The sequence below is a fragment of the Opisthorchis viverrini genome (genome assembly GCF_000715545.1).
Source record: "Opisthorchis viverrini unplaced genomic scaffold opera_v5_124, whole genome shotgun sequence".
Lineage (NCBI taxonomy): Eukaryota > Metazoa > Platyhelminthes > Trematoda > Opisthorchiida > Opisthorchiidae > Opisthorchis > Opisthorchis viverrini.
In genome coordinates this window covers 985150-1009953 of record NW_008751781.1, presented here as the reverse complement: position 1 = coordinate 1009953, position 24804 = coordinate 985150, and the positions used below count along the sequence as shown (strand labels likewise).

Below are 24804 nucleotides of genomic sequence, written 5' to 3'. Positions count from 1 at the left end.
CATAACTGTTGTAAAAGAAAACACAAATTTTTTCTTCGGGGGGGGGGGGGTGGCGGTACATTCCCGGAGCATACACATTCCGTAGTTCAAACTAGGCAAAACCCCTAAATCTGTCTTACAACTCCAGAAATCTTCGGACATTCTTTTCCTGCTTGACGTGTGTTAACGTATGCATATACTTATTTACATAACCTACTCTGCTCAAAAAGTGGATAAGGACCACAACCGCCGGTTCAGTCACTATCATCTTCTGCGAAGCTGCTAGCCTATCCTACAAGAACTGTCAAGACCAACTTTCCAGTTAAAAATCCAAAATCGTCATAAATTTACGAAATAAATTCGAAGAAAAGACTTGTTCCAGGCGATCAAAAATAAAATCCCTACTGTGCACTTTCAAAAGTGGAAGTCTAGAGCTTGTCATGTAGGCTTGTTAATCTAAATCTTCAGTTGGGCGGATGTTTAAAACAAAATTTCATGACGTAGTTGGAACTTTAGTTCACTTGATAACACGTGTTTACCTTGTGACCTAGTGAATATATATCCCCATTACCGACACCTCCGATGAGCCATCACGAGTCCAGGACAGGAAGCAGTAATCCGCTCGTACATCATGTCTGATGACTTAGAGCTATTTTTGTACCTCCCTTGACTTGTGCCTACCGTTTCGGCTTCTATCCACGCAGGTTGTTGCTTCCGTTCGATCTTCTTTCCTGAGTCACCTAGTTTGTACGAATGTGTGCATTTTGTGCCGTGTGGTTCCAAGGAAATCCATTTATATATCTGCTCATTTCAGAACCGGTGTCTACTATCATTCCACCCTTGTGAACGTGCAGTCCCGCCGACATCATGACGACTCTCGCTAAATCTTCCAGAGACGAGTAATCGATTGAAATACCAACCCGTGTATGAGGTATCATACCCGTACAGGGTTACTGACTCGGTGAGGCGTGTGGTATTGAACCTTAGCTGTTCATCCAGTGCACAACTAAATGAGGCAGGTCTCCTTGAAGTTTTGTGAAACGCTGGAACGACATTCTGGTACCGAAATACTCTAGTTTTCAAAGGATCCTTGACACTAGTTATGCAAGTACTGTGTGTACAACTGGTCTATACGATTAATCATAGGCGTGATACTTCCTACTTTATGTTGAAAAACAAGTAAAAACATAAGGCTTGGTATTCTGGGTGAAACAGCGTATATGATTAAGTGTGGAACTACATGTTACTCGAATCACACACTTTGTGGCAGATGACATCCAAAATAGCAGAGCTTTAGATTCATTCCAACACAACCCGGAAGGCCGAACTGTGATAATCCAAAAAGTATGGTTAAAATATATTGACCATGCAAGGTTGCCTGTTGTATGAAATACACACAAAAATGACGAAGGCATGCATCATTCGGATGAGCCACTGAATATACAAGATGTGAATGGATCTCTATGTCCTTCTAATCTGATACAGTTTATCAACTCAGATGATCCCAACAGCTACCAGAAGTGTTCAACGAACCGCAAGAATCTCCCATCTAAGCCGGCGTTTTTCAGCAACAAGCCTCCAGAATGTGTGGTGAGTGTAGACTCATCAATTCTAAGGACTTAAAGCGAAAATCTCATACTTTTGTTACAGTTATTTCTGTCAAAATATGCCTGCCTGATTAACCCAAAGAAGGACGAAACTGGTTATGAGCTGTCGAAGAGTTTTTAGGAACTCTCTGAGTAATGTGTTACGTCAAGAGAGTGAACTGCGGTATTTCGATTATCGTAGCAACTAAGATATGGGGCGTCCTGGTGCAGCAAATTCAGTAAGGCAAGAATACTGTAGTCGAGAGATTCCGCCAAATTCCGTTAAGTTTCCCGTCAAAACCAAATTAGTGCACAAGTGAGTGAATTTCAACAACTGTGTCCAATTTATTGAGCCTCAAGAAAAGCTAAGGCGCTCGTGGGCTGTCGAACCATTTTCAGTATTCATGTGAACAATGTGTTAAGTTTGGACGAGAGTGAACTCACTCTGAACTGGCACGGAAATCCGGAATTTTTTAGATGAAACAATGGGGGTCTTCAGCTCGAAAGTTTAAGCGTTAAGAATTCGACAGATTCTCAGAACATGAAGCGCAAACGCAGTGCACCGAGTTTTAACAACTGTTCAGAACTGGGGCAGAAAATGCTTGAGTCATTCCAGAAGGAGAGAAGTTTCTTGTGTGAGTACCTCATAATCTGGAAGAATTATCGCTAAGTTTATTTAGTAGTACATTATTATGCCAAACAGCATATTTTCTACTGCGAAGAAAACGAAACCGGCCTTTATTTAAGCTAACTGCTTTCGAAGCCCTTTATTTACTACCATCGATATGGATCAATCTTTCCGGTGAAACCAACTCACTGACAGACATAATACACTATTCATAATTTTGCTGAAAATTATTCTACAGTGCTTAACCGGTTTTGACTCAAATTCGTATGGCGATATCTCGAATATTGTGCCAACTGAAGCGTGAGGTGGACTAGTGCATCACATTCAGTTTCTTAAAAACACTACGAACGATAGGTTCAGCTGAGTTCCAGGTGGGTCCCCTATCAGAGCCAGATTAGTATACAACTGTGTGTATTTCGCTAACTCACTTTCCTTGTATCACTTAGAAAACGTGCGTGCTTACTCAGCCAGATTTCGAGTGGTTCACTGTGTGCTTATTCCTAGTGTTTGCATTTATTTCGATGTACTAACAAATTCTATCACATCCAGTAAGTGGTTAGCAGAGATCCACTAATTGTTCGTTACATCTGCAGAGACTCTGACTAAATTCACCATTTGAACCACCAAACCTGACCGTTACCGAGATCTTTCTGAGCTTATCAAAACTGCAAACCACACGGATAGCACTCCATTCTATTGTTGCACAATCCCCGAAGTTGAAAGAAGTGATAAACACGAGAACTGTAACTGATGAAGCACAGATGCTTACTAGAATGTTGGTGTAACTGTTTTTGACAAGTGTGTGCTCATCGGTACCTGCATATAAGTAGAGTTTGGCAACTTCCGTTATCCTTAAAATAACGACAAACCGGTGCTCAGGTGTGTCACACGGCAACAAGTTGTGGCCTTCGGTGACTGTGTCAGATGCTACCTACCCTGTATTTGTGAATTACTGCACAGCCTGCGACCACGTCCTGATCGATTTTTGCTTTGCAAGGTTTTTCGCTGACCTGGTCTCATTATACCTATTGACTTAATTCCTAGTGATTGAAAGACGCAGTCGCTGTGGACGTCTGCGAACAGCAGCCCAATGCAAGCTTCTCGGGTTTAGATCAAATCGGAAGACCGGAGTGGCAAGCAATAAGCACGCAGCCACTAAACAGGCTCATCCAGAAACAAACCCGAGACCTTCCACAAGTTGAACCTTAACGTCCAGATTGACATGAGGGCATCTTAGTCAAAAATCCTTTTGGAGCAGTCGTATTCCCTGAATTCCAATATTTTTTCCGTGCTTCTAAAACCCATAAAATATGATTGAGTGGTTTGGTTTCTAAATAAAAGACTATGTTTAAAGAACGGAAAGTACACGGATAAGAGCAGAGTAAAATTTTGACGGTTCTCTTCTATTAAGTGGACATGAGGGCATCTTAGTCAAAAATCCTTTTGGAGCAGTCGTATTCCCTGAATTCCAATATTTTTTCCGTGCTTCTAAAACCCATAAAAAATGATTGAGTGGTTTGGTTTCTAAATAAAAGACTATGTTTAAAGAACGGAAAGTACACGGATAAGAGCGGAGTAAAATTTTGACGGTTTTCTTTTGGCCTATTAAGTGCGGCCTAGAAAAGTTTCGCTCTCCTAATAGTCCTCTTGCCCTAGTGACATAGAAACTTACAAAGACATAAACCAGCCGACTTCTATTTGGTGTGCGATTTTGTCTCTCTCAGTCTGACTGTTTTAACAATGCTCTTGGTCCAAAGCTTTTTGTCGTAGGATTATTCTTTTCTTCTTTATGCTTAGGCATTATTCGAGCAATGCGTCCCCCATCAACTATACGTCAGTCGTATGCACCTTACCTTGTAAATTATTGTAAAATTGCACCACACGGATCTTTAGAAACAATTGTTAGGAAGCTCATGATTTCATGAGACCCTTCGGTCCTGATGAGGTTTAGAGACTAGGGGACTGAAGGTAGATTCGAAAAATCGATCGTTTGAATTTGAAATTATCGTCAGTCAGCGCAGGATATATACATAGTCAAATACAAACTATCACCATCAAAATCCAAGTAAGATGGTGGTGTGTATGCATGCAGGAATTTTCACTGGGTACGTATAGAGCTTTTCATGGGTGATGTGGTGACGATATTGTGGGATTCACACTCAAGGTACCTTTAAAAATGTCAGACTTTTCTTGAACAGTTTAAATACTGCGGGTTTGCGATCATTTTTCAAAGGCTGAACCCAAAATGCTGTGGGCTACGCGTTATATATCGATCCACTGAATTCAGTTGAGCAGATAAAACAGTTGACCAAGTCACCCAAAATGGAATTAGAAAGAGACCCGCAACGGTGAGCCTTATTATTGCCGGTAAGTTAGGTCGCCGCAGAAAAGGCCTTCGTGGACGGAAAAGAAACTTCAGTTGAGCTTCTACCAAGAGGATGTTGTTGTGGTCAACCGTATGTGGATTTGTTTCAAAACGTCCCTCCAGCAACCAAAGTGACAAGCATCTAGGTATCGATGGCTGTGTCCGAGTTTTAATCACGTGATGTTAACGGCGGTTGTGAACATAAATTACCAGCTCGAACCCAAATGGTGATATCAGATGGATGGGATCAACAGGTCAGAGAGAATGCCTGTGAACTTCAGCTGAGAAGAACCACATCAGTTGCAATGTTCCTGGAAAAAGCATATTGGAAAATTGAAAAAAAAACAATTGTAGGTCAGATGCACGGAACGGGTAAATCCAACGACCAATGTGGGTCCTCCGTCAAAGAACAACATCAGTACTGGACCATATGATGTGAATTGCTTGTCTGGAATCTTTGACAAGACAACATCACCGTCAGTCATTCAACCGTGGATGAACAATAAATTTTTCTACTACTGATGGGAAAATTTTACATTAGAACCTTTCATGCTTGATGAAATATTGGCGACCGTTGGTTATCATCGAGCTTTTCGGCAAACAAAAAACCTTCACCCGGAGGATCCACTTCGAACAAAAAGCCTCTGCAATCTGTGCCATACTGTGCTCGTAAAGTCAGGTCACACTAAGTGGGTTTTCAGCGTTGGTCCATTGTGTACTTCATTCGGAATTTCAGGTCGCATAGACAGGTAACAGCCGTGTTACGTTATCACCTTGTTCGTCATCATGTTTACCATCAAATTCAACAACCTCAGAAGAATCGTTTTCACCATTCTCCTCGACATAACCAGCGTTATCATCATGAACGCTATTTCTACCGCTGTTTACTGAATGTGGTGTGGACAGCTCGGCAAACTACGATAATTGACCCAGTTGTTTGCAAACAGACAATCACTTTAACCTATTCAATGAGGCAATAAACAAAAATTCTCCAATAACTTCGGAGAACCACGATTAAATTTCGTCTGATCTCTGTCTACGAAACTGCCAGGGTCAGATCACATGTTCCAGCGAGCGTGGAAAGTTCAGTTTCCTTAAGATTACCTGATTGATCCGATTATTTACCAGAGTACTCAAATCAGGGTAATTTTCTCATTGCAACGTTTTGACAATTATCGTCTGTTTGTGAATTACTTTTCATTCACTTCAGACGGCCAAAATGGAGTGTCAGGTCGCTGACGCCAGCACAAAGCATCATATTTACCGAACCTTGCGAACCCTCCTAAAGGACACGGATGCAGATGCAAGTGTGAAATGGTTGATTAATAAAAGTGAGTCGTGGGGCATGATTAGTTCGCGAAGCTGAGCAATTATAGAATGATTGCAAAGATGCTGAGAATTGGTACAATTCTAATACGCACTGTCACCCAACAAATCATTTCATTGTGTGGAGTATTCGTCCTGTAAGCGAAGCCAATCTATGCTGAAACCCGAGGAACACCGTACATCTGTTTCATTCTTGTTGGGAATCATCAGCAGTGCGTATCTCACGAAACTCCAGAGGGTTTCGAACCCGCGACATCCCGGCTAGTAGTTGGAACACCTAACCTTTCGGTCACAGAAACTTAAATCTTTGCACAATATCAACAATCTATAAGTAGAAGAACAAAGAAAAAAGTAGAAGAATAAACTTCACCTGATGAGTAAAACTTCCATCTGAGAAGTCGTTACTCGAGGAGCCAGTCAACACGTATGACCGCGTGATGGGGATCCCGTAATTGGACGATGAGTGGCGCTATATCTTGCCTAAGTGCGAGTTAATCCCACGGCTGATCATCCGCCCATGGTCGACTGGTTAAATGTTTCAAACACTAGCCGGGAGGTCGCGGGTTCGAGACTCTGGAGATGCGCACTGCTCATGATAACCAACAAGAATGAAACAGCTGTTCAGTGCTTCTCGGCTTTCAGTATAGATAGACGAATTCTTCACAAAAGCCTAATTCTTCTCACACCACCAACAAGGTACATCCGCATGAAAAATCTGGAGAGCATCGCACAGTTGTCAATCTAGAATTCGAGCGCTTCAAGCTCAGCTCAATGACGGAGAATCAGTTTAAGTGCCTCATTTTTGTATCCGGTCTCCAGTCATCCCATGATGCTGACACCAGAACCCGGCTGCTTGACAGAATTGAACAGGATGCCGAAATGAGGTTGCAGAGCTTCACCACTGAATGCCAACGTCTCATCAACCTGAAGCACGACACGGCTATGATCGGTCAGTCACCTGTGACCTCAAGCAGCTGTGTACAGGCAATTAACTTCAGCGTGCCCAGGAAATCCGACAAGAAGCCCGAGAAGACAGGGTAAGCCTCCCACGAGTTGCTGGCATTTCAGTGAGTGGCATTTTGCTCGTTATTGCCGGTTCAGGCGTCACAAATGTTCCAGGTGCAGTCGTCGCGGCCACAAAGAAGATTTGTGTCGATCTCAAAGATTGCAGCCACCCGCACACCACCGTGCAGCCCACAAATCGCGGTCCAACTCGGTGACGGCAACATTCAAAGTTGATTTTGCTTGCCGAAGGAAGTTCGTGACGGTTCGTATCAACGACATCCCAGTTCGGTTGCAACTTGATACTGGCTCCGATATCACGCTGCTCAGTGAACGAACGTGGAAGCGAATCGGTAAGCCATATGTGAAGCCGACTGATCACTGGGCCCGTAATGCTTCCGGTGGCAAACTGAAGTTGACTGGCGAAGTGGACTGCCTCATTAACTTCAAGGACTCGACGGCACAAGCCACCTGCTACCTGACGTCATGCCCCAAACTTGATCTCATGGGGCTAGATTGGATCGAAAAGCTAAACCTGCTGGATAAACCAATCAACTCTATTTGCAACGGCATACACGCAGCACCCGGACAAACTGATTTGCCAAAGCGTTCACTTGAGCACCTCCTACAACGTTATGCATCTGTATTCACTGACGAGCTTGGACGGTGTACAAAAGCAAGAGCCAGACTGTGCCTCCTCCCTGCTGCCAAGCCAGTCTTCAGGACAAAACGTCCAGTGCCTTATGCAGCCTTGCCTGTCGTTGACTAAGAACTGGACCGACTTCAAAAGGCGGGTGTTCGCCAACCGACCAACCACTGTGCTTGGGCCGCACCTATTGTGTTGGTAAAGAAGGCTAACGGGACGATCCGGTTGTGCGCAGATTTCGCCACCATTCTCAACGTGACGGCGGATACCCACCAATACCCTCTGCCTCTCCCAGACGACTTGTTCGCGAAACTGAATGGGGGTAAATGTTTCGCAAAGATTGACTTGGCCGATGCGTATCTCCAGGTTGAAGTGGAGGAAGAATCCCGAGAACTGCTCACGATCAATACGCATCGAGGTCTGTTCCAGTACACTCGACTGCCATTTGGTGTCAAAGTAGCGCCGGCCATATTTCAACAGATTATGGATACGATGCTGAAGGATGCACCAGGCGTTGCCGCCTATTTGGATGACCTCATTGTCATGGGTTCCAATCCCCACGAACTGTGGCAGCGCCTTGATTACGTGCTTAGTCGTATTCAAGAATATGGCTTCAAAGTGCGCCGAGAGAAATGCACATTTTTCATGCGGTCGATAAAGTACCTTGGGTTCATTATTGACGAACATGGCCGCCGTCCAGACCCGGAGAACATTGAAGCGATCAGACGTATGCCAGCACCCACAGACGTGGCGTCCCTCAGGTCTTTCCTCGGTCTCGTCAGTCACTACAGTTCGTTCCTGCCTGCCATGCATCGCCTTCGAGGCCCACTAAATCAGCTACTTACCAAGGACCACAAGTGGACATGGTCAGAAGAATGTCAACGCGCCTTTGACTCTGTCAAATCCATGCTAAGTTCCGATTTGCTACTCACACACTACGATCCATCGATGGAAATTGTTGTGGCGTCGGACGCCTCGAACTATGGAATTGGCGCAGTGATTTCACACGTATTTCCAGATAGCAGCCAGAAAGCCATTGCACATGCGGCCAGATCCCTGACTTCAGCCGAGCGCAACTACAGTCAGATAGAAAAGGAAGCCTTGGCGATCGTGTTTGCCGTTAAGAAGTTTCATAAAATGCTTTACGGCCGTCAATTCACCCTACTGACCGATCACAAGCCACTTCTTGCTGTGTTTGGCTCGAAGAAAGGAATTCCGGCATATACTGCCAACCGGCTCCAGCGATGGGCCACTCTGCTTCTGGGGTACGACTTCAAGATAAAATACCAGTCCACTACCAGCCTGGGACAAGCCGACGCACTGTCCCGACTCATTGATTCAAGCAGGCCAGAACCAGAAGATACCGTGATCGCAACAATTGCCTTGGAACCAGAGGTTAACCACGTAGTTTCCGAAGCTGTTCGCATCCTCCCAGTGACTGCCGACATGGTCCGCCAGGCTACCGATCAAGACCCTGTGCTGCAGCAAGTCATAAAGTACCATCGCAATCAGTGGCCGCGCACCTGCCAAAAAGACGAACTAAGGCCTTACTTCAACCGGCGTGACGCGTTATCACTAGCCGATGGATGCCTGTTGTTTTCAGAACGAGTGGTCATCCCAAAGAAGTTACAACCAGCCGTCCTGAATCAGTTCCATAAAGGGCACCCGGGAACAAACAGGATGAAGGCCCTTGCTCGGAATTATGTTTACTGGCCCTTGATGGGCTCGTAGATCGAGCAAGTCTCAAAATCTTGCCTGCGGTGCGCCGAAGCATCCAAGTCACCGGTGGAAACCTACCTACGCTCATGGCCGCAACCGACCGAACCCTGGTCTCGTCTTCATATCGATTATGCAGGTCCAGTGGGTGGCCAACACTTTTTGGTCGTGGTCGACGCTTACAGCAAATGGCCGGAAATTTTTCGGGTGAACATCCCCACAACTGCCATTACAGTCCTGGAACTTCGGAGATTGTTCAGTCGCTTTGGAACGCCAGAAGCTATTGTATTCGACAACGGCAGTCAGTTTACGTCGTCGGCGTTCGCATACTTTTGTCTGGAGTATGGCATCATCATCATCATTGTCAGCTGTAATAACCGCGTACTCGTCGTACAGTGGTTGCAGCTGCCGCAGTTTCATTCACCGATGGTTTAGTGGGGGAGGGGGTAGGTAGCTGCGCACTGCAGGCGCGAGCTGGTAAGTTGGTGCATAAATCCAGCACTGTCAGTGGGCTGTCAAGTGAAGGGGGTTGGAAAAAGAGCTATACACTGAAGGCAATAGCTTTGATGCACAAGCGCCACTGAGGGCGCGACTGGGTCATGTTTGACAATGTCTCCAGACATTGATGTGGCCCGTCTCGGGGTCCCCATCCAGGAGGACGGCAAATACCAGCGCATAACGTATATACGCTCGCCACCGTCTCATCCACAGTCAAACGGCCGAATGGAACGCTTTGTTGACACTCTCAAGCGGTCACTTCAGAAGTCCAGAGGGGAGGGACCAACGGAAGAGATTTTGCAAAGGTCCCTGCTGGCATATCGAGCGACGCCAAACCCCAACTCACCTGATGGAGTACCACCAGCAGAGGCACTGCTCCGAAGGAGGCTCCGAACACCGCATGACACTATCTGGTCACAAAAAAGACAGGCTAGTCACCGCAACACCAGAATGGAGGAACAGTTAAACATCATTCATGGAGCAACTGGGCGCTCATTCAGCGGAGGTCAGAGAGTATTGATTCGTGACTACAGCCGCAGACACCCTGCATGGAAGGACTCATCAACAGTTAAACCGGCATCATGGAGCAACTGGGCGCTCATTCAGCGGAGGTCAGAGAGTATTGATTCGTGACTACAGCCGCAGACACCCTGCATGGACGCCAGGACTCATCCTTCGCCGACTCCGCAAATTGCTCCACGAGATTCAGGTTGGTTCAGCCAATTGGATACGCCACGCGAACCGAATTTGGCCGACATGTACAAAGATCCTGCCAACAGGACCGAGTGATTTGAGTCTAGAAACGCTTCTGGACACTTTTGATCTCGGCACAATCTTAGAAGATCAGTCAGTTGCTTCGTCAGAGGCCAAGCCTGAGCACGGATTACAACCGCGACGCTGGACAGACCGGATCCACAAGCCAGTGACGCCATTGCAAATGAACCCTGGCTTCGGAAGCTACGTCAGCAAACTTCAAGGAGGAGGTGTTAGGCAGGATTCCACACGGATCCCGCTATACCGCACGCCTTCAGGCGCTGGTACGGCCGATAATCCTAGCTCGCACAAGATTGGCCAAGAATTCGAGACGCTTGGCGGTCCGGCATCAAGACGTGATTTAATTGGGCGAAAATATGGACCCAACAGCCAATCATGACCCAGCATTGGCCAAATACCGGTTGCCAGTGGCGCATCCAGAACGCGTCAGAATTTCCAGAAGGTTATAATCACCTACGCTATATATACGAAGCGCTGTAAAGTTGTTCTTGACTTCGTTTAGGGCATTAATAAACCTTGTGCACCTTTGGTGGATGTTTTGACGTGAACGCTAGCTTGGGAGGCTCAGACGGAGAACTAAGCTGAGGAAAATACCGTTACTACATGCTGGGAATCATGAACAACGAAGATCTCACCAATATCTTGAGCGATCCAAAATCTCAACTTACTGGTAGGTAGGTAAAGGCTGTACCGTTCGGCCACGAGCTTTCGAGCAACTATGTAATAAAATCACATCTAGACAGGATATGTCATCATCATCATCGACAGCATAACATCAGTGTTCAACACTACTACTTTGCTGCCGTACAACAGTGATTTATTCGAAAGCCCTATGTAAAAGTAAAGTGTACAAGAGGACGAGGAAGGGACTGAGCGCTGATCTAACAAAACTTTCTGATGTGCCCATATTTTCTGACACTCATCCAGGTAATTTGGATTTAAACTGACTTCAAGAACGCCAATGACATCGATTAGCAGTCATATCTTGCAGCTTCGTCAACCAATGGCGGTGGGGATCATGCGGTCCCCATCCTGGAAGGCGAGTAGTACCGGCAACATTAAGAATTCATAACTTTGCAAACTGGTGTATTGGCCACAACTCTGATTCCGTCACTACAAATTGGACACGCAACAGCACCCTTCGGCAAACTTTGGTTCAGCGTGCGCAATGCATGACCTAGCCACTTCGGATTCTAGTGGTGGACACATTCTTCAATGGAACTACTCGTTGCACAACAGAAAACACGCTTTCTAATCACCTCGTTGCAGATTTGCCGATACCAACCCGTACGAGCTATGGTTTTGAGACAACGATTGTCGAACAACTGAAGACGTCTAACTTCCACTGCTCGAACAGGTCAAGTCCCACAACCATACAACAAATTAGCTCGCACTGTAGCCTGATACACACGTCCCTTAAGATTCGGGGATGAACAACTTTGACATCATAGGTGTCTCAAATTAGCAAATGCGACCCTGGCCTTGCAGATTCGTGTAGTGACCTCGTCCGTCACACTACAGTCAGCACAAATACGACTTCTAAGTTATTATTACGCTGCACAACTTCCAGTACCTCTCTCTGGATTGTAGGTGGCGTGTTCAGTGACTGCATGTCCACGAGCACGACCTCACACTTTATGGATGCAAAGTGATCAGTTCATTCAAAACTCACATGCGCCTTCTCCTCTTCGAAAACAAAAACGATGTCGTCTGCATATTCCAGATCGAGAAGGTTTTCGTCACAGGCTATTTGGAAACATGGTTTGGGAAACCTTCCAGCATTCGTCTCATGATTTCATCGATCACGAAGTTGAATAAGAATGGAGATGGTGGGCTCCCCTGACGGACACCACCCTGTATATGGAAGCTTTTGGAGAGCTCGCCGTATACTCTCACACGTCCGAGAGTCCGAGAATACAAAGAGCTTGCTATGTTCACAAACATCTGATGCATTCCTTGGTGGGTAGGCGTGTCAACAAGAACAGACCGATCAACCGAGTAGAATGCGTCTTGCAAATCCAGGAATACTGGAATTGTGGGTCACTTATACGTATGGCGTTTTTCTAGCACTTGACGGGGTATGCCGATTCGGTTAACTCATCGCCATACCGGGCCGGAATCCCGGTTGCTGCTGTCGAGCCAGTGTTTCCCGAGGTACAGTGAGAATTGCTCATCACTCAGTTTCAGAATTCATACCATATTATCACGTGTGAATTTGGTCACTGTGTTTTTAGATGACAGGTTTGCTGCAGACATTCAGACGAGAATCCTGGTAACCACGTTTTCCTGTCTGTTCTCTTTTTCAATCACTCGTGGACTAGTTAACAATGTGCCGATTCTTCTCGAATAACCTGGATGAGATCTTCCTGAGGAATTTGGCAGGCTGAACACGGTGCAATGAGTTGGATATCTAAATCCTTCTCTTGCTGTATGTGTATTGAGCTAGTGATTGAGAAAAATCGGAAAACCTATGAACAAAATATTCAAACAGTAGCGACAAAAAAGGAGTTTTTCAGGTACTGTACCTTTTCGATCGTGCTGTACCATCTGTCGATAGGTGCATTTGAAATGGCACGTGGGACGTCAGGAAGTTAGCGGTATTCGACGTTCGAGAGAATGTTGCGACGGCACACGTCAGTTCTGAAATGCGCAGATATAGAGGTTGGTATTACGGAATCCACACGGCACGCACAGCACACATTCGCACAGATCGAGTGACACAGACAAGAACACTGGAGTGTGGCAACAACACAGGCGTGTTAAACCGAAACCGAAACCGGAAGACGGGGGTACAAAGTCAGGTCAAGGTCAGTCAGGGGGGCGTACGAGAGGATTACTCATTCCTGCCCGGGGCTCGTGGTGGCTCGTCCGTGGTACCTGCAATAGGGAGAGAGAGGGAGATGCACGTATAGGTCATATGGAGAGACGTGCATGCAGATACAGTCGAGTTTCAAATGCGTTACAGCACCATCCTGTAAGAATGTTCTTCTGCTGTCGTCTTTGTTCATTGGGAAAGTGTGAAATGCTTTAATGTCCCGAACGTTTCGGTTAACAAGGAAGATCTCTTACAAATTTATGTGCTAGTCATGAAATTGTCAATTTACCGGAGGAACGGCATACATGTGTACAGCAAAATATACGTGTGCTGTATGGCTGATGATCGATACCGATGTGCTGGTGATCTTAAATCAAGCTGGTTTACTGGTGTTGTGCAATCGACAAGAAAATCGTGTTTAAAACGTTTAGAACTATGCGGGCATAAAGTGAAATAAATCTCCCGACTGTGACATAAACCAAGTCTTTTACAATGTTGATTTCTGTGGTATGTCTATGGCTCCTGACCGTCAGCGTTTCATCTTCCGGCATTTTTGAGAAATTTTCATACGTTCAGCAATTGTGAGTTTTACAGTCAATTTGTAACATTTATCTTAGTTGTTGCACTGTTTGGAACTTAGAGTGATGATTTACTACGTTATTCTTACTTAGGTTACGATAGAACGCTCGAGAGAGCTAAGTGAAATGAGTGACCGAATGGCCCTTGTTTCGAACCCAACCTCTGCAGCTGGACGGCTTTTGTCTAGGTTTGAGCAACCTGGAAGTATCTAGAACCTCGTGCTTTTTTGCGGTGGCATGGAAAAAGATGTCAGAGGGCCTGTATAACAGCTCAACGACTATTACCGATATTAAAGTTTGCTAGATCACCTGGAGATCTGGGCAAGCCCGACACATCACGTGCACATATCTGTAAAGCCTGAGTGTCCGCACATAAAACGTATAAAATCCATACTTTTCTGAGGACTTAAGCTCGTTAGCAGTTCTATTCGAAGTAGGATACTGACTGGCGGGATAACTAACGATGACAAACTGATTCATTTTGTGCTTGCAGTGCAAGAACTGATGGAGGTTGTGAAATTAGCTGCGTTGAAATGTTAACTAGTAGTTACGTTTGTATTAAACTGAAACTGTTTCCAGCGTTCTCCAAACTTGAAAATGGTAAGAAAGACCTGGTCTTGACGTTACCCAATCACCCGAGACATTTTGCACGGGAAATAACACTGAAGAGCTGTTGATCTTTTCCACACACAATTTACTTCTAGCAATCATTTTGTAAGTGACAGGCACGTTAGGCGTGTGCTGAAGACATCATGACAAATGCTTCCGGAATCCTGTTTTAAGACCCCATCGGGGTTATAGACGTTTGCAACGCTGTACACGTGCTATGTTCAAGTGCTCTACGAATTTCTGGTCGGAGAGAAGCCGAATTCAAAATCTAATTGGCCTCCGTTGTCATGGGAAGAAACGGACGCCAATGTTGACGACTTTAAAGGGGAATGATCTCCTCTTGCGATCTACTCACAAACCAAATGTGGACACGGAATATTCCAATGCCCATACTAATGCATTTAGGAAATATTTCATATCGCCACTATTTTCATTACACAAGATGAAATCGCGTTGACAATCAAAACTGTTCACCAGGAACCGGTCTCTCCGGTACACATTTGGTGAATATAACACATCTGTGCAACATCTTCACGGAGGTGGAAGTGATTTTTTAGATTATTAATAGTATAGTTTTAGTTAAGCAATTAATCAATTGGGCAACTAATCAACTCCGGACAACAAGAATGTCAATTTACGTAAGTGACACATAATGTGAGGCAGTCTTAGCTCAGTGAAGTCAAATTTTTCGTAGTTCAAGATCGCTGACCCTTCTGCTTGCTACTATTGAAAACTAGGAAAAACAACTTTCCTATCATCTCTGAAAAACCTGGGAGACTACCTCTACTTGCTGAGACCCTAAAGGGCGAAATCAGTCGTGGGGTGTGGAGGCGTTTTCGGAAACCTTATGAGAATTTCCTTCAGTTGGGGTACAGTGCGATATCTGAAATTTTGTACCAGCTGAAACATGACGCGGTCTTTGTGCAGCGCATTCCGTTGAAGAGCAGCTTGAATGAGAGACAGCTAAGTCTCATTTGAGTCTCCTATCAAAACAAACTGGAGTGCAAACGGGTGCATTTTGCCAAACCAGTATAGTGATCATACCGACAATGCTTAGAAATGATCAGCAGCAAGCGCTAAACAAATTTTCGCGGCTTTTTCTGGGGGAAATTGCGATGCCGTGTCATCAGTTTTGTACTTTCTCTATGCAAATTTTGTGTGACATTCGTTGTAGTCAGATTCTTGAATCGATTTCGTTCAACTAGCCCCCGGATGGTTTCTGATGCATTGTTTCCCGATCATTCGGACTACGCGCTAGTAGTAAACCGCGTAACCAGGTGTTATATCTGCTGATTCGCCAAGATTTTGTATATGCTGCTGACCCCGCTCCAGTGTCTAGAGCCAGAGAAAAGACTCGCAGAAGGGGATACAGCAGCTATATCCCGAACAAGCAAGTGCGAGAGCATGAGTGCGTGTGAGTGCGAAAATACAACGACCTTAAGCTGTTTCTTGGAGGGACACCGTCTGGACTTGGTAGAATGCTGACGCACGCGGTCTGGCTTCGGTACCAGGCTGTGATGCGCTGCATATTGCGGGTGCTGTCTGACCTTGATCAGTGCTGACTCGCACTGCCTGGTTTTGAATCAAGGCTGTGACACGCTGCATACTGAGGGAGCGTTGTCCATCTGGTCGGCATCTAGCGGAGCTAAGGGTCTCAGTGGATTTCGGGCATTCAGTGGTTGCTTTCAGGAATTCGACCTTCCTGATACCAGGTAACCACGCAAGTAATTAGAAGTCCTAGTGCTCAGTTGGATATGAACATTGATTGGTGCCAGATGCCAACATGAGCTCGTAAAAACGTAGTAGCAGTAACATTAGTATGTTAGCTAGTTGGATGACTACTGGTTACAAAGAGTTACCGTCAACACCAACGTTTTTCAATTCCACTGATAAGTTGTTCAAACCATGGTGAGGAATTTTCGATTTTGCACGGCCATCCTAGTCGTCAGGATGGCTAGACGCAACAAGTTCCTAAACAATGTTACGTTAGACCGAATAGCTTTTAATCCGTGAACCAAAATGACGAAACCAATGAGCGATTATGTTACAATAAGGCCAAGGGCGAGCCTGAGCTAGCTCAGTGATTATGGTCCTAACTTACGAACCAGAGGGTCTATGGTTTGAATCCGACCACTGCACATCGACTGCTCTTGCCTATCCTCGGGCATTTTGGCAGTTTCTCGGCCTGTGTGTTTCTTTTGAGTGACATGACAGCTATGAATACAGCTAAACGAGTAACATGTGAGTGTTGTTTTTGTGTAGCCAATTGAGAAAAACATTTATTCTGTACGTAGATGACCAACGGTCTGACCGAAAACTTCAGACTTTGTATGTTTAGTGAAGTGACTTAACGTTATTCGTGAAGAGGGGTTTATTGCTGTATCAGCAAATTGATATCAGTGTAACGGTGATACTACTGATCGGGAGGCACGCGAGTAGTATGTGTTGGTCGATTGAAAAATGGAATTCTGTTGCGGAATTCGTGGGACCACTGTGGAACATTTGCTTGGATTTGACCAACGAATGGGTGGAGGCATCGAATCTCTAGGAAGACTCGTTCGGGAGAAGATCTGTGTCCAGTTTTTGGAACTAAGATGCAGATTAGTGTTTTGCTTCCCTGTTCACTGGTCTGTAACCGGTCAGTTGGCATTTCCGAATAAATAACTCCACATCAAGGGCCTTCTTCCTTTCATCAGTATTGGTGAAGGCATTCACGTGGTCATTAAGCGAAGGACTGTAGGTGGTGAGAAAGCATAGAAGACCGGGTTCATTTGTAATGGGAGAAACCTGTGCCAGCTTCGGTCTAAAATGGTGCTCAATATTGCGTAGTGGTTTTTGTAGACTTGTTGATTTTTAACACAGATGTCATCCTGTCACTGGAGCCATTCTATGCTGAGATGCCGAGAAGTACCTTTTTGGTAACTATCAGTAGCGCACCTCTAACGAACATCCGAGTTTCGTTCCCGCGACCTTCTGTTCACTGGTAGGTCACGAGTGGCCGATCAGCAGTTTGATTAACTCTCACCGCCACACTTATCCTTTAGTCAGAGAACCCTCATCATGTGGACATCTGTTGATCGGCTACTCGACTGATGGTCTCTCGTTTGTGATTATCACTCTTGTGAAATTCTACAACTGAGCTACTTACAAATTGGTGGCAGTTTGGGGGTATTTTCTAATTCCAAATATATATATCTAAACGTGTACTGGCCATTCGACGTAAGTGATTTAGGTGAAGAATGATATCCGAAATATAGAGTGCCTCCAAAGGAAAAATCCCCGCAGAACTCACAAGAAGTACCCCATAATAAGAATTCACTTTCCAGTGTCAAAAGCTTGTCCGATTACTACCTTGTACTATCTCTAAATGTCATGAGGTGAGAAGTTATCAAACCCTCTGTGCAACTGCTGGGAGGAAAATACATGAAGCCGGCAGAACACAGCTGAAAGTGTTTTTCTGCTTTGGGATAGATGGCTGATCATTACACGTTGATTTACGGGATGGACTAAACTAAACTGGTGTTTTACCAGCAGTTATAAGTAGTTAATATTTGTATGGGCGTCGAGAGACTGTTTATTCTGAAGACCAAAAAGCCTTTTCGCCTGTAGTGATGGTGAGCTTTGTGTGACGTAACTGACTTGCTTAAATATCTCGGCAGCACTGCTCCGGCAACTTGTGAATTCGGAAGAATGATGCTTTGTTGCCCCGTCGCCAGGTTGAATCGAATACTACCTAGCCGTTAGTTAATGAAAAATACATTCTTCACACGAAGCCCGTAATGTCCTTTCAAACAAGGGTGTTCAGTTATCGGACTAGAAGTTGGCTAGGTGGGAGAACTCAGTGGGGTTACGGAACTATTTGGGTTGTTAAAACGGGCATTTGTCACCCAGTGAGTGTGATGCGTGTAGTTATTGGTCAGAAGTTCATCACTGCACCAATCAGCTGTTAAATCCTTAAGACATCTGCTGATTGCTCAGCTCCGCTATTAAATTGTTCGGAAATTCGTGTAAGTTGAGTGAATCAGCCAATCCGTTCGAAATTCGATCACAATTTTGTTTGTAGATGTATATTTATTTATCCTCTGCAGCCGCTACCATTCGGAAGATGAGGACCTGTATTCGATGGTGTGAACACTTACGAAAAGTCTACATAGGTTTAAGTTGCAATTCGGTACATCCTCGTGCTAAAAACTTGAGCGATTCCAGCCAGTAGTGAGAAGAAACTCGTAGCGGCCGTCAAGTAGTCCCAGAATCTAGGTTTATACCTCGTGATCTACCAAACCAAGTTTCCACCTAGTTTGGTGGATGCCACCATTAGCATTGACCTTGATTTTGAATTTATCGAGGCACTGGCCATATTGATCAGCGTTCATAATTTGCTTAACCTGAGGGCGAACACGAAAATTTGATTGAACCGCTCAACGCTACTCAGGAAATTCAAAATGATAAAAATGCGTACGGCCAAAAGTCGTTTGCATGACTGAATATCTTGCAAAAGGGCTGAATTACCAATCATTTAACGGTTGCGAAACAGTCTGTTCCTAGTTTCAAGGTATTTGTTCACATCCTTACAACCTGTTTTTTACAACATACGTGAACTTGTGCTGAAATAATTTCAAAAAAGTGAAGCTTCGTTTATTGGTGATTTCCTTATCAGCTTTCACTAACATAGAACGTATTCTACCAGAATAACAATTCAGGTTTTTTCCCATTTTTCACTGTCCATAAGTGCCAAGCCAGTGTTCAACGCCAAGGAAAAAGAGAACATCGGAGAACTGGAAAATTTCTTGAGCGAACTTTGGAAACTTGATAAAAATCGAATGGATGTTGGCGAAGACATTGAAGTTAAAGTGCCAAGTAAGCCTAAATGAAGTGTTTCACAAGGCTGAGCAGCTTGCATTTGGCAATTGTTTCACCCTTACCTTCAAACCAAATTCCTAGTGCAAACTGTTTGATATGGGCAATCTTAATACGTATGAAATTTTACTCACACTGAATAGGTTACCTTTAGATGCGAATTATGTGCCAGGTATGTGAAACATGGTGAGTTAGCTTCTTTTGGCCTATCCCATAAATTATCGCGATTCGTCACGCATCCCGAGTCTGTACACCCAGAAGACGTTCGTACGTGTATCGAGCCTTCCAAAGTCTGCTCAAGTGACTGCTGACCAAGTGGGTCAGTCGATCGTGATATAAAATGTTTTCACACTTTGACTCACAGACTCCACTCTGATCCTGTTTTACTTCAATGAATCGCTTATCTCTAGTTGTCGATCTATATTGACAGGAAGTGATCGCGGAGATATTGAGTTTTGTCAATCTGTGCTCTAACAATTGAGTGTCTGTTTGTTCCACACAAAAGGAGGAAATTTCACAGGGATTCACATGTGAGCGCACGATGAGTGATTTTGAAACAAGGCCCTTGAGTCAACTGAGGAAGTCACTGAGATAGATCTGTTACTGAGGGGAATGTTGGTAGTTCAGTTATCGTAAACGGTCGATATTAGTTCGATGAGCTGGACAAAGACTTCGTGGCCCATGGAGATAACATCATCGGCGCGTTGATAGGGCGTGTAGTGGAGCGTGGCGATGGGTTGTGATGCCATTAATTTTATGAGTTTGAATAGATTAGTAAAGTTTTTATACCCCGGAACATTCCAACTATCACTCAAGGGTAAGCAAGTTCAACTGTTCAGGCACAATAATTCAGGTAATTTCAGGGCAGGCTTTTTCAGAGCAGGCTTTTTCGCAGGTCAAACATTGGAATATTGGATTCCGGCGCGACCAAGGTTATGCACTAATAATAAGTTCTGGTGGCGACAAAGATTTCGTAGAATATTCAAAATGGCTGCGTTTTAACTGAAAAAATGCAGCTTAGAAATGTTTTCCACAAAGCCCACGAAATTCACATGTGATTTATAGGGAATGCCAAAAATACGAAACTTTCTGAGAATTTAAGGTTCCTCATTTCAGGTAATCAGAGGAACAATACTTGTGGCAAAAAAGCAATTGCTTTAGACAAGGTATCACAAAGTCAAAGTTCCGAACTAGTCCTCAGACACTTTCGAATACAACCCACAACACACTACTCATAAGGTCGCTGAAAAGTTTTTCGTGAGCACATAAAAGGCTTCGCTGATCAGGAAGGTGCCATCCTAAGAATCCTCACAACTTCATGATCTACATGTACCCAAACTGGATGGAATTCACGGAAAGTACTCATTTGTGCAACCAAGTTTGTTGAAAGATTCTATCACTAAAGAGAAAATCAGCTGGATTTAGTGGTCTCGCATCCAAACCAAATTAGTGAAAAAATGCGAGGATTTCGTCTAGTTCAGTTTCGAATAGACCATAGCGTTGTCGAAAACCGAGGGCGTGCGGAAAACTAACCAAACTATGAAGAGGGGTAAACTGGTCTTGGGCTGTCGAAGGGTTTTCAGCAATCCTGCGAGTAGTGTGTTGCGTCTAAAAAATGTACTGCGAATTTTAACTGAATTCATTTAAGTCTACCGTTAAAAACCAAATTAGTGTGCGAATGAGGGAGTTTGTAGAACATGTTGTGGTTTGGTTTTTGATGGAAGGGTTGAAATGAATAAATATTCATATCACGCGATTAACTATGCTGCCAATTTCATGCGTCATTTCGTATAAATGGGCCGCTATACTTCCACAAGTTTCATGGGATGGGGTCACACTCAAATGGAACAACCAACTCAGTGTGGTAACTTACGGAAGTTTTAATATAAACAGACTCCATAGGATTTTGTAGGCCATCCAATGAGGGCTTTCATGCGCTCTAGGAAGCGGTTCGATGATGGTATCTTTAAAAAAACAGCACGCAACAAGAGATTTTTTGCGAGAACTCAAGATTGAGTCCCTTTTGATGTGAACCTATACACCATGAATCACACACGGAATCTATACTGTACTGATGGCGATGCACTTGACGTCGGTCAAGTGAACCATCCGTTAAACAGGATAAAGGCTAAGAGCATGCCCAGTATTTCACAACAGTGCTTATTCAGGTTGGTCTGAGAACTAGTCAGCGATCGCTCTACACATTCTGAGTGAGAAACAAACGGTTTGCTTTGGGATTTCAGAGATTACTCTGGAAGATTTAAGCAGTTACAGGGAAGGTTTTTTTGTCGGGGCCGTTGGTCGACGGTAACGATCCAAATGTCAGCAGGAAACACGTCGTTGTCGGCCAGGGCCAACGCGCTGGCCAATAAGCTATCAAGTGCCATACTAGTGATGTAGTTTGGATGCTTAGAGCTGCAAATTATCCCGGTATACTTACGGACTCTTAAAAGTGGTTGTACAGCCTTGACTGAGCTATCTCATTGTGTAATCGAGTTGATCAGCCACTCCATGGTTATCTGACCGTTACTACCACAGACTTCACTGTTGCCATTCATCTGGTTACCCGAAACTCTGGTTACCTTCTCACTTGTGTACAATATTGAAGCGAGGCACGAACACCTTTGATTCGAACTGAAGAAATCGGGACAACTCAATTAGTCCTTTTTCGAACAATATTGAAGCGAGGCACGAACACCTTTGGTTCGAACTGAAGGAATCGGGACTTGGATTAAATTAGTGGCTGATTTCAGCAAACTTGTCATTGAAATACTATGAGTCAAAAATTTGGACATGGCATATTCATTTATAGTACAGTTTACAAAGTCAACTGAAAAGAGAGCTGCAGTCAAAACGGCAAAGTATTGCACGAAAATCATTCAGTGATTAGATCCGGGACAGCTCAGAAGGAAGAGAGCACCTGGTATTGCTGGATGAGATCGGTTCAAAACGTACTCCCAACTATTCGGTGCGACGTCTTTGCTACACAGTTAGGTGTTTTCTAACTCAAAGTCTCCCACCAAATTTAAAAGATCTTCCTTCCGCATTTAGCTTTGTGTATCATGCGTGCCAGACACCCAATACGTTTAAAATCCATTTAAATGTGACTTAAGCGGGATCATTTTCTACTTGCAGTCCTGGATGTATACCGGATCCTGTTTGCTGATTAGTTGCGAATAATGTCGATAATGACAACGTCTTTTTTATGCCGCTATTCATATACGTCTTCTTTTTTCTCCCCCTGTCAACAATGATGACAGAAAGCGTGAATCTCCTATCCTACTTCAAACCTACAAAGGATGAATTATTTCAATTTGTAAGCAAGGGTATGTTGAACGGTCCAACCTATGAAGGTAAGTAATAGTTCGTTGTAGCCCAACAGGTTCAGCTCCAGATTGCTAGCACGGAGGTTAAGCTCCACCAAACCTGTGAATTGTCAACAGTTGTAGGCTGCATGAACTACATTCGGCTGATAAAGAACACTCGGTGACTAGAATAACCAAAATCATTCACTTTTAATCACACTGAGATTTCAAATAAAACTGAAGTGTATTTGATGGGGACTGTATTAGATTGACCTAAAACGAAACAAAACTAAATTAAAACACCGACATTTCTATGAAGGCTTTTCATAAATTTTGAGCTGACACTTTCCTGTCTTAGTCATGTCAGCGTTCAATGGCAGTGCTCTCCGCACTGTTGTAAACCCGCGTTAATAATCTGCTTTGTCAATAGAGATTTCGTCCTGTCGGTGTATGATGAAAAGTCAATACACACTACAAAGCTCTTTCGTTCTCGTTAGGAAACATCAGCAATGCGCATCTACCGAATATCCGGGGTCTTACGAACCCGCGACCACCAGGCTAGTATTTGGGGACCAAACCGTTTGACCACGAGCGGCTGATCAGCAGAAGATAGCGCCACCCATCCTCCACTCCTGGAATTCACATCACATGGTCACGTCGACGCAGAACACTTGGCCATACCAAACGGTTTCCATACGAATTTATCTGTTTGTTATTGTGTTAACTGACACAATCCGACTTTGGCCGCATCAACTTGATCAGGTGCGTGCTGAAAGTGCGGAGTTGACTGGTTAGGCAATGACGCGAAATAAATACGATTGGAGGTGTCAATATAACGGTATAAAATAATTGGAGGAGAGGAGTGAATAGACATGCTCTCACGTCAGGAAAACTGAATGTAAGACCAACTTAGAAGAATAATACCAGTGGATTAGTTTGAAATCCGCTGTGAAGTGTAGGCAGTGAACACCCATTGCATTACCTTTTTGTGCTAGTCATGGGTTTGGTTCATCGGTCATCACACAAGTGAGTACTTTTTGCCAGTTATAAATAATAGTCGTTCAGCTGTAATACCCTTACTATGCCCATCTGCTGTGCCACCCGGGTTACTGCCAGGTTGCCCAAGCCCAGAAAGGAGAAGTCGAAATGTGGAGGTTGTGTTCGAACCATAGTTCTATTGGTTAGTGCAGTTGAACTGTCCGTGGGTTATCTTCGGACTCGGTCATTCTGCATGATTCATGTAGATCGAGAAAATTTACCGGTGATGCGATGCCTAGGAATCGTTTAGGAGATTGAACAGGACTTACCTAGCAACTGAATACGTCAAAGCTCATTTTAGTTTCCCAATGAAAATATTACATTGAGCCTTTGGAACTATTATCAGCCTACTTAGTAAAACGCTGATGTCGGTAACGTCAGCGACAGGGTAGTTTTGAGCAGAAGGCTTAATATGAACTCACGAACGCATCGATCGCGTCTGTTTGTGTGTTCAAAGATCCACGCGTCATTTCGTCAAGAGGTTAACCAACAGTTGAAAAGCTGAAATCTGGCTTAATTATCATCATCATCATCATAATTGACACCATGATATCGGTGCTCAACAACGGTGCTTCATTGTGAAAACAAGAGTAAGGTTGGACGGGGAGGGGAGTGGTCGTAGCGTATCCCAATCATTCCGAGGTGCCTACAACGCCAGACACACATTTAGGTGATCTGGATAGAAACTGACAACAAGAGCGTCAATTAAATCGCTTGGCAGCCAAGACTTGCAGTGTCTCCAACCAGGCGCAGTGAGGATCACCACCTGGTCCACATCCCTGAAGCCGAGTAGTCACGAAAGCACCCAAACGTTCCGCGATCTTGTGATGATTCTTGTGATGAGTTAGCCAGAAATTTGGTTTGAGGTTTGTCAGTCTCAAAAAATGTTAAGCCGTACCTACTTAGAATTAGGAAACTGAGCTATAGTTTTATGTGTTCATTTTAAATTTTGTTCGGTTTCAGGAAACATTCAACTTGTAGCAAAACTTTTTCGTTGCGAATAATTTAGTAAGCTTCGGGCAAACGCCATAGTCTTCCTCGTCAGACTGGAAAAAAGATTCCGTTTTTTCACTTTCTTTTAT

At 44.4% G+C, this 24804-nt stretch overlaps 2 protein-coding genes across 2 annotated transcripts in view; one reads left to right on the top strand and one right to left on the bottom strand.

Annotated features, from left to right (window-relative positions):
* Nucleotides 1–10006: 10006 nt before the first annotated feature.
* T265_06184 (hypothetical protein) overlaps nucleotides 10007–24804 on the bottom strand; it is a gene marked incomplete at both ends in the record, with an annotated part of 53523 nt that continues 38725 nt past the window's right edge. The window contains one exon of the mRNA XM_009171385.1: nucleotides 10007–10156. Within this exon, the coding sequence (XP_009169649.1) occupies nucleotides 10007–10156 (150 nt within the window). The remainder of the gene's footprint in view (nucleotides 10157–24804) is intronic.
* Nucleotides 13715–24804, top strand: part of T265_06185 (hypothetical protein) — a gene marked incomplete at both ends in the record, with an annotated part of 46545 nt that continues 35455 nt past the window's right edge. Inside the window, 3 exons of the mRNA XM_009171386.1 lie at nucleotides 13715–13916; nucleotides 19252–19379; nucleotides 22640–22732. Of these exons, the coding sequence (XP_009169650.1) occupies nucleotides 13828–13916; nucleotides 19252–19379; nucleotides 22640–22732 (310 nt within the window). The remainder of the gene's footprint in view (nucleotides 13917–19251; nucleotides 19380–22639; nucleotides 22733–24804) is intronic.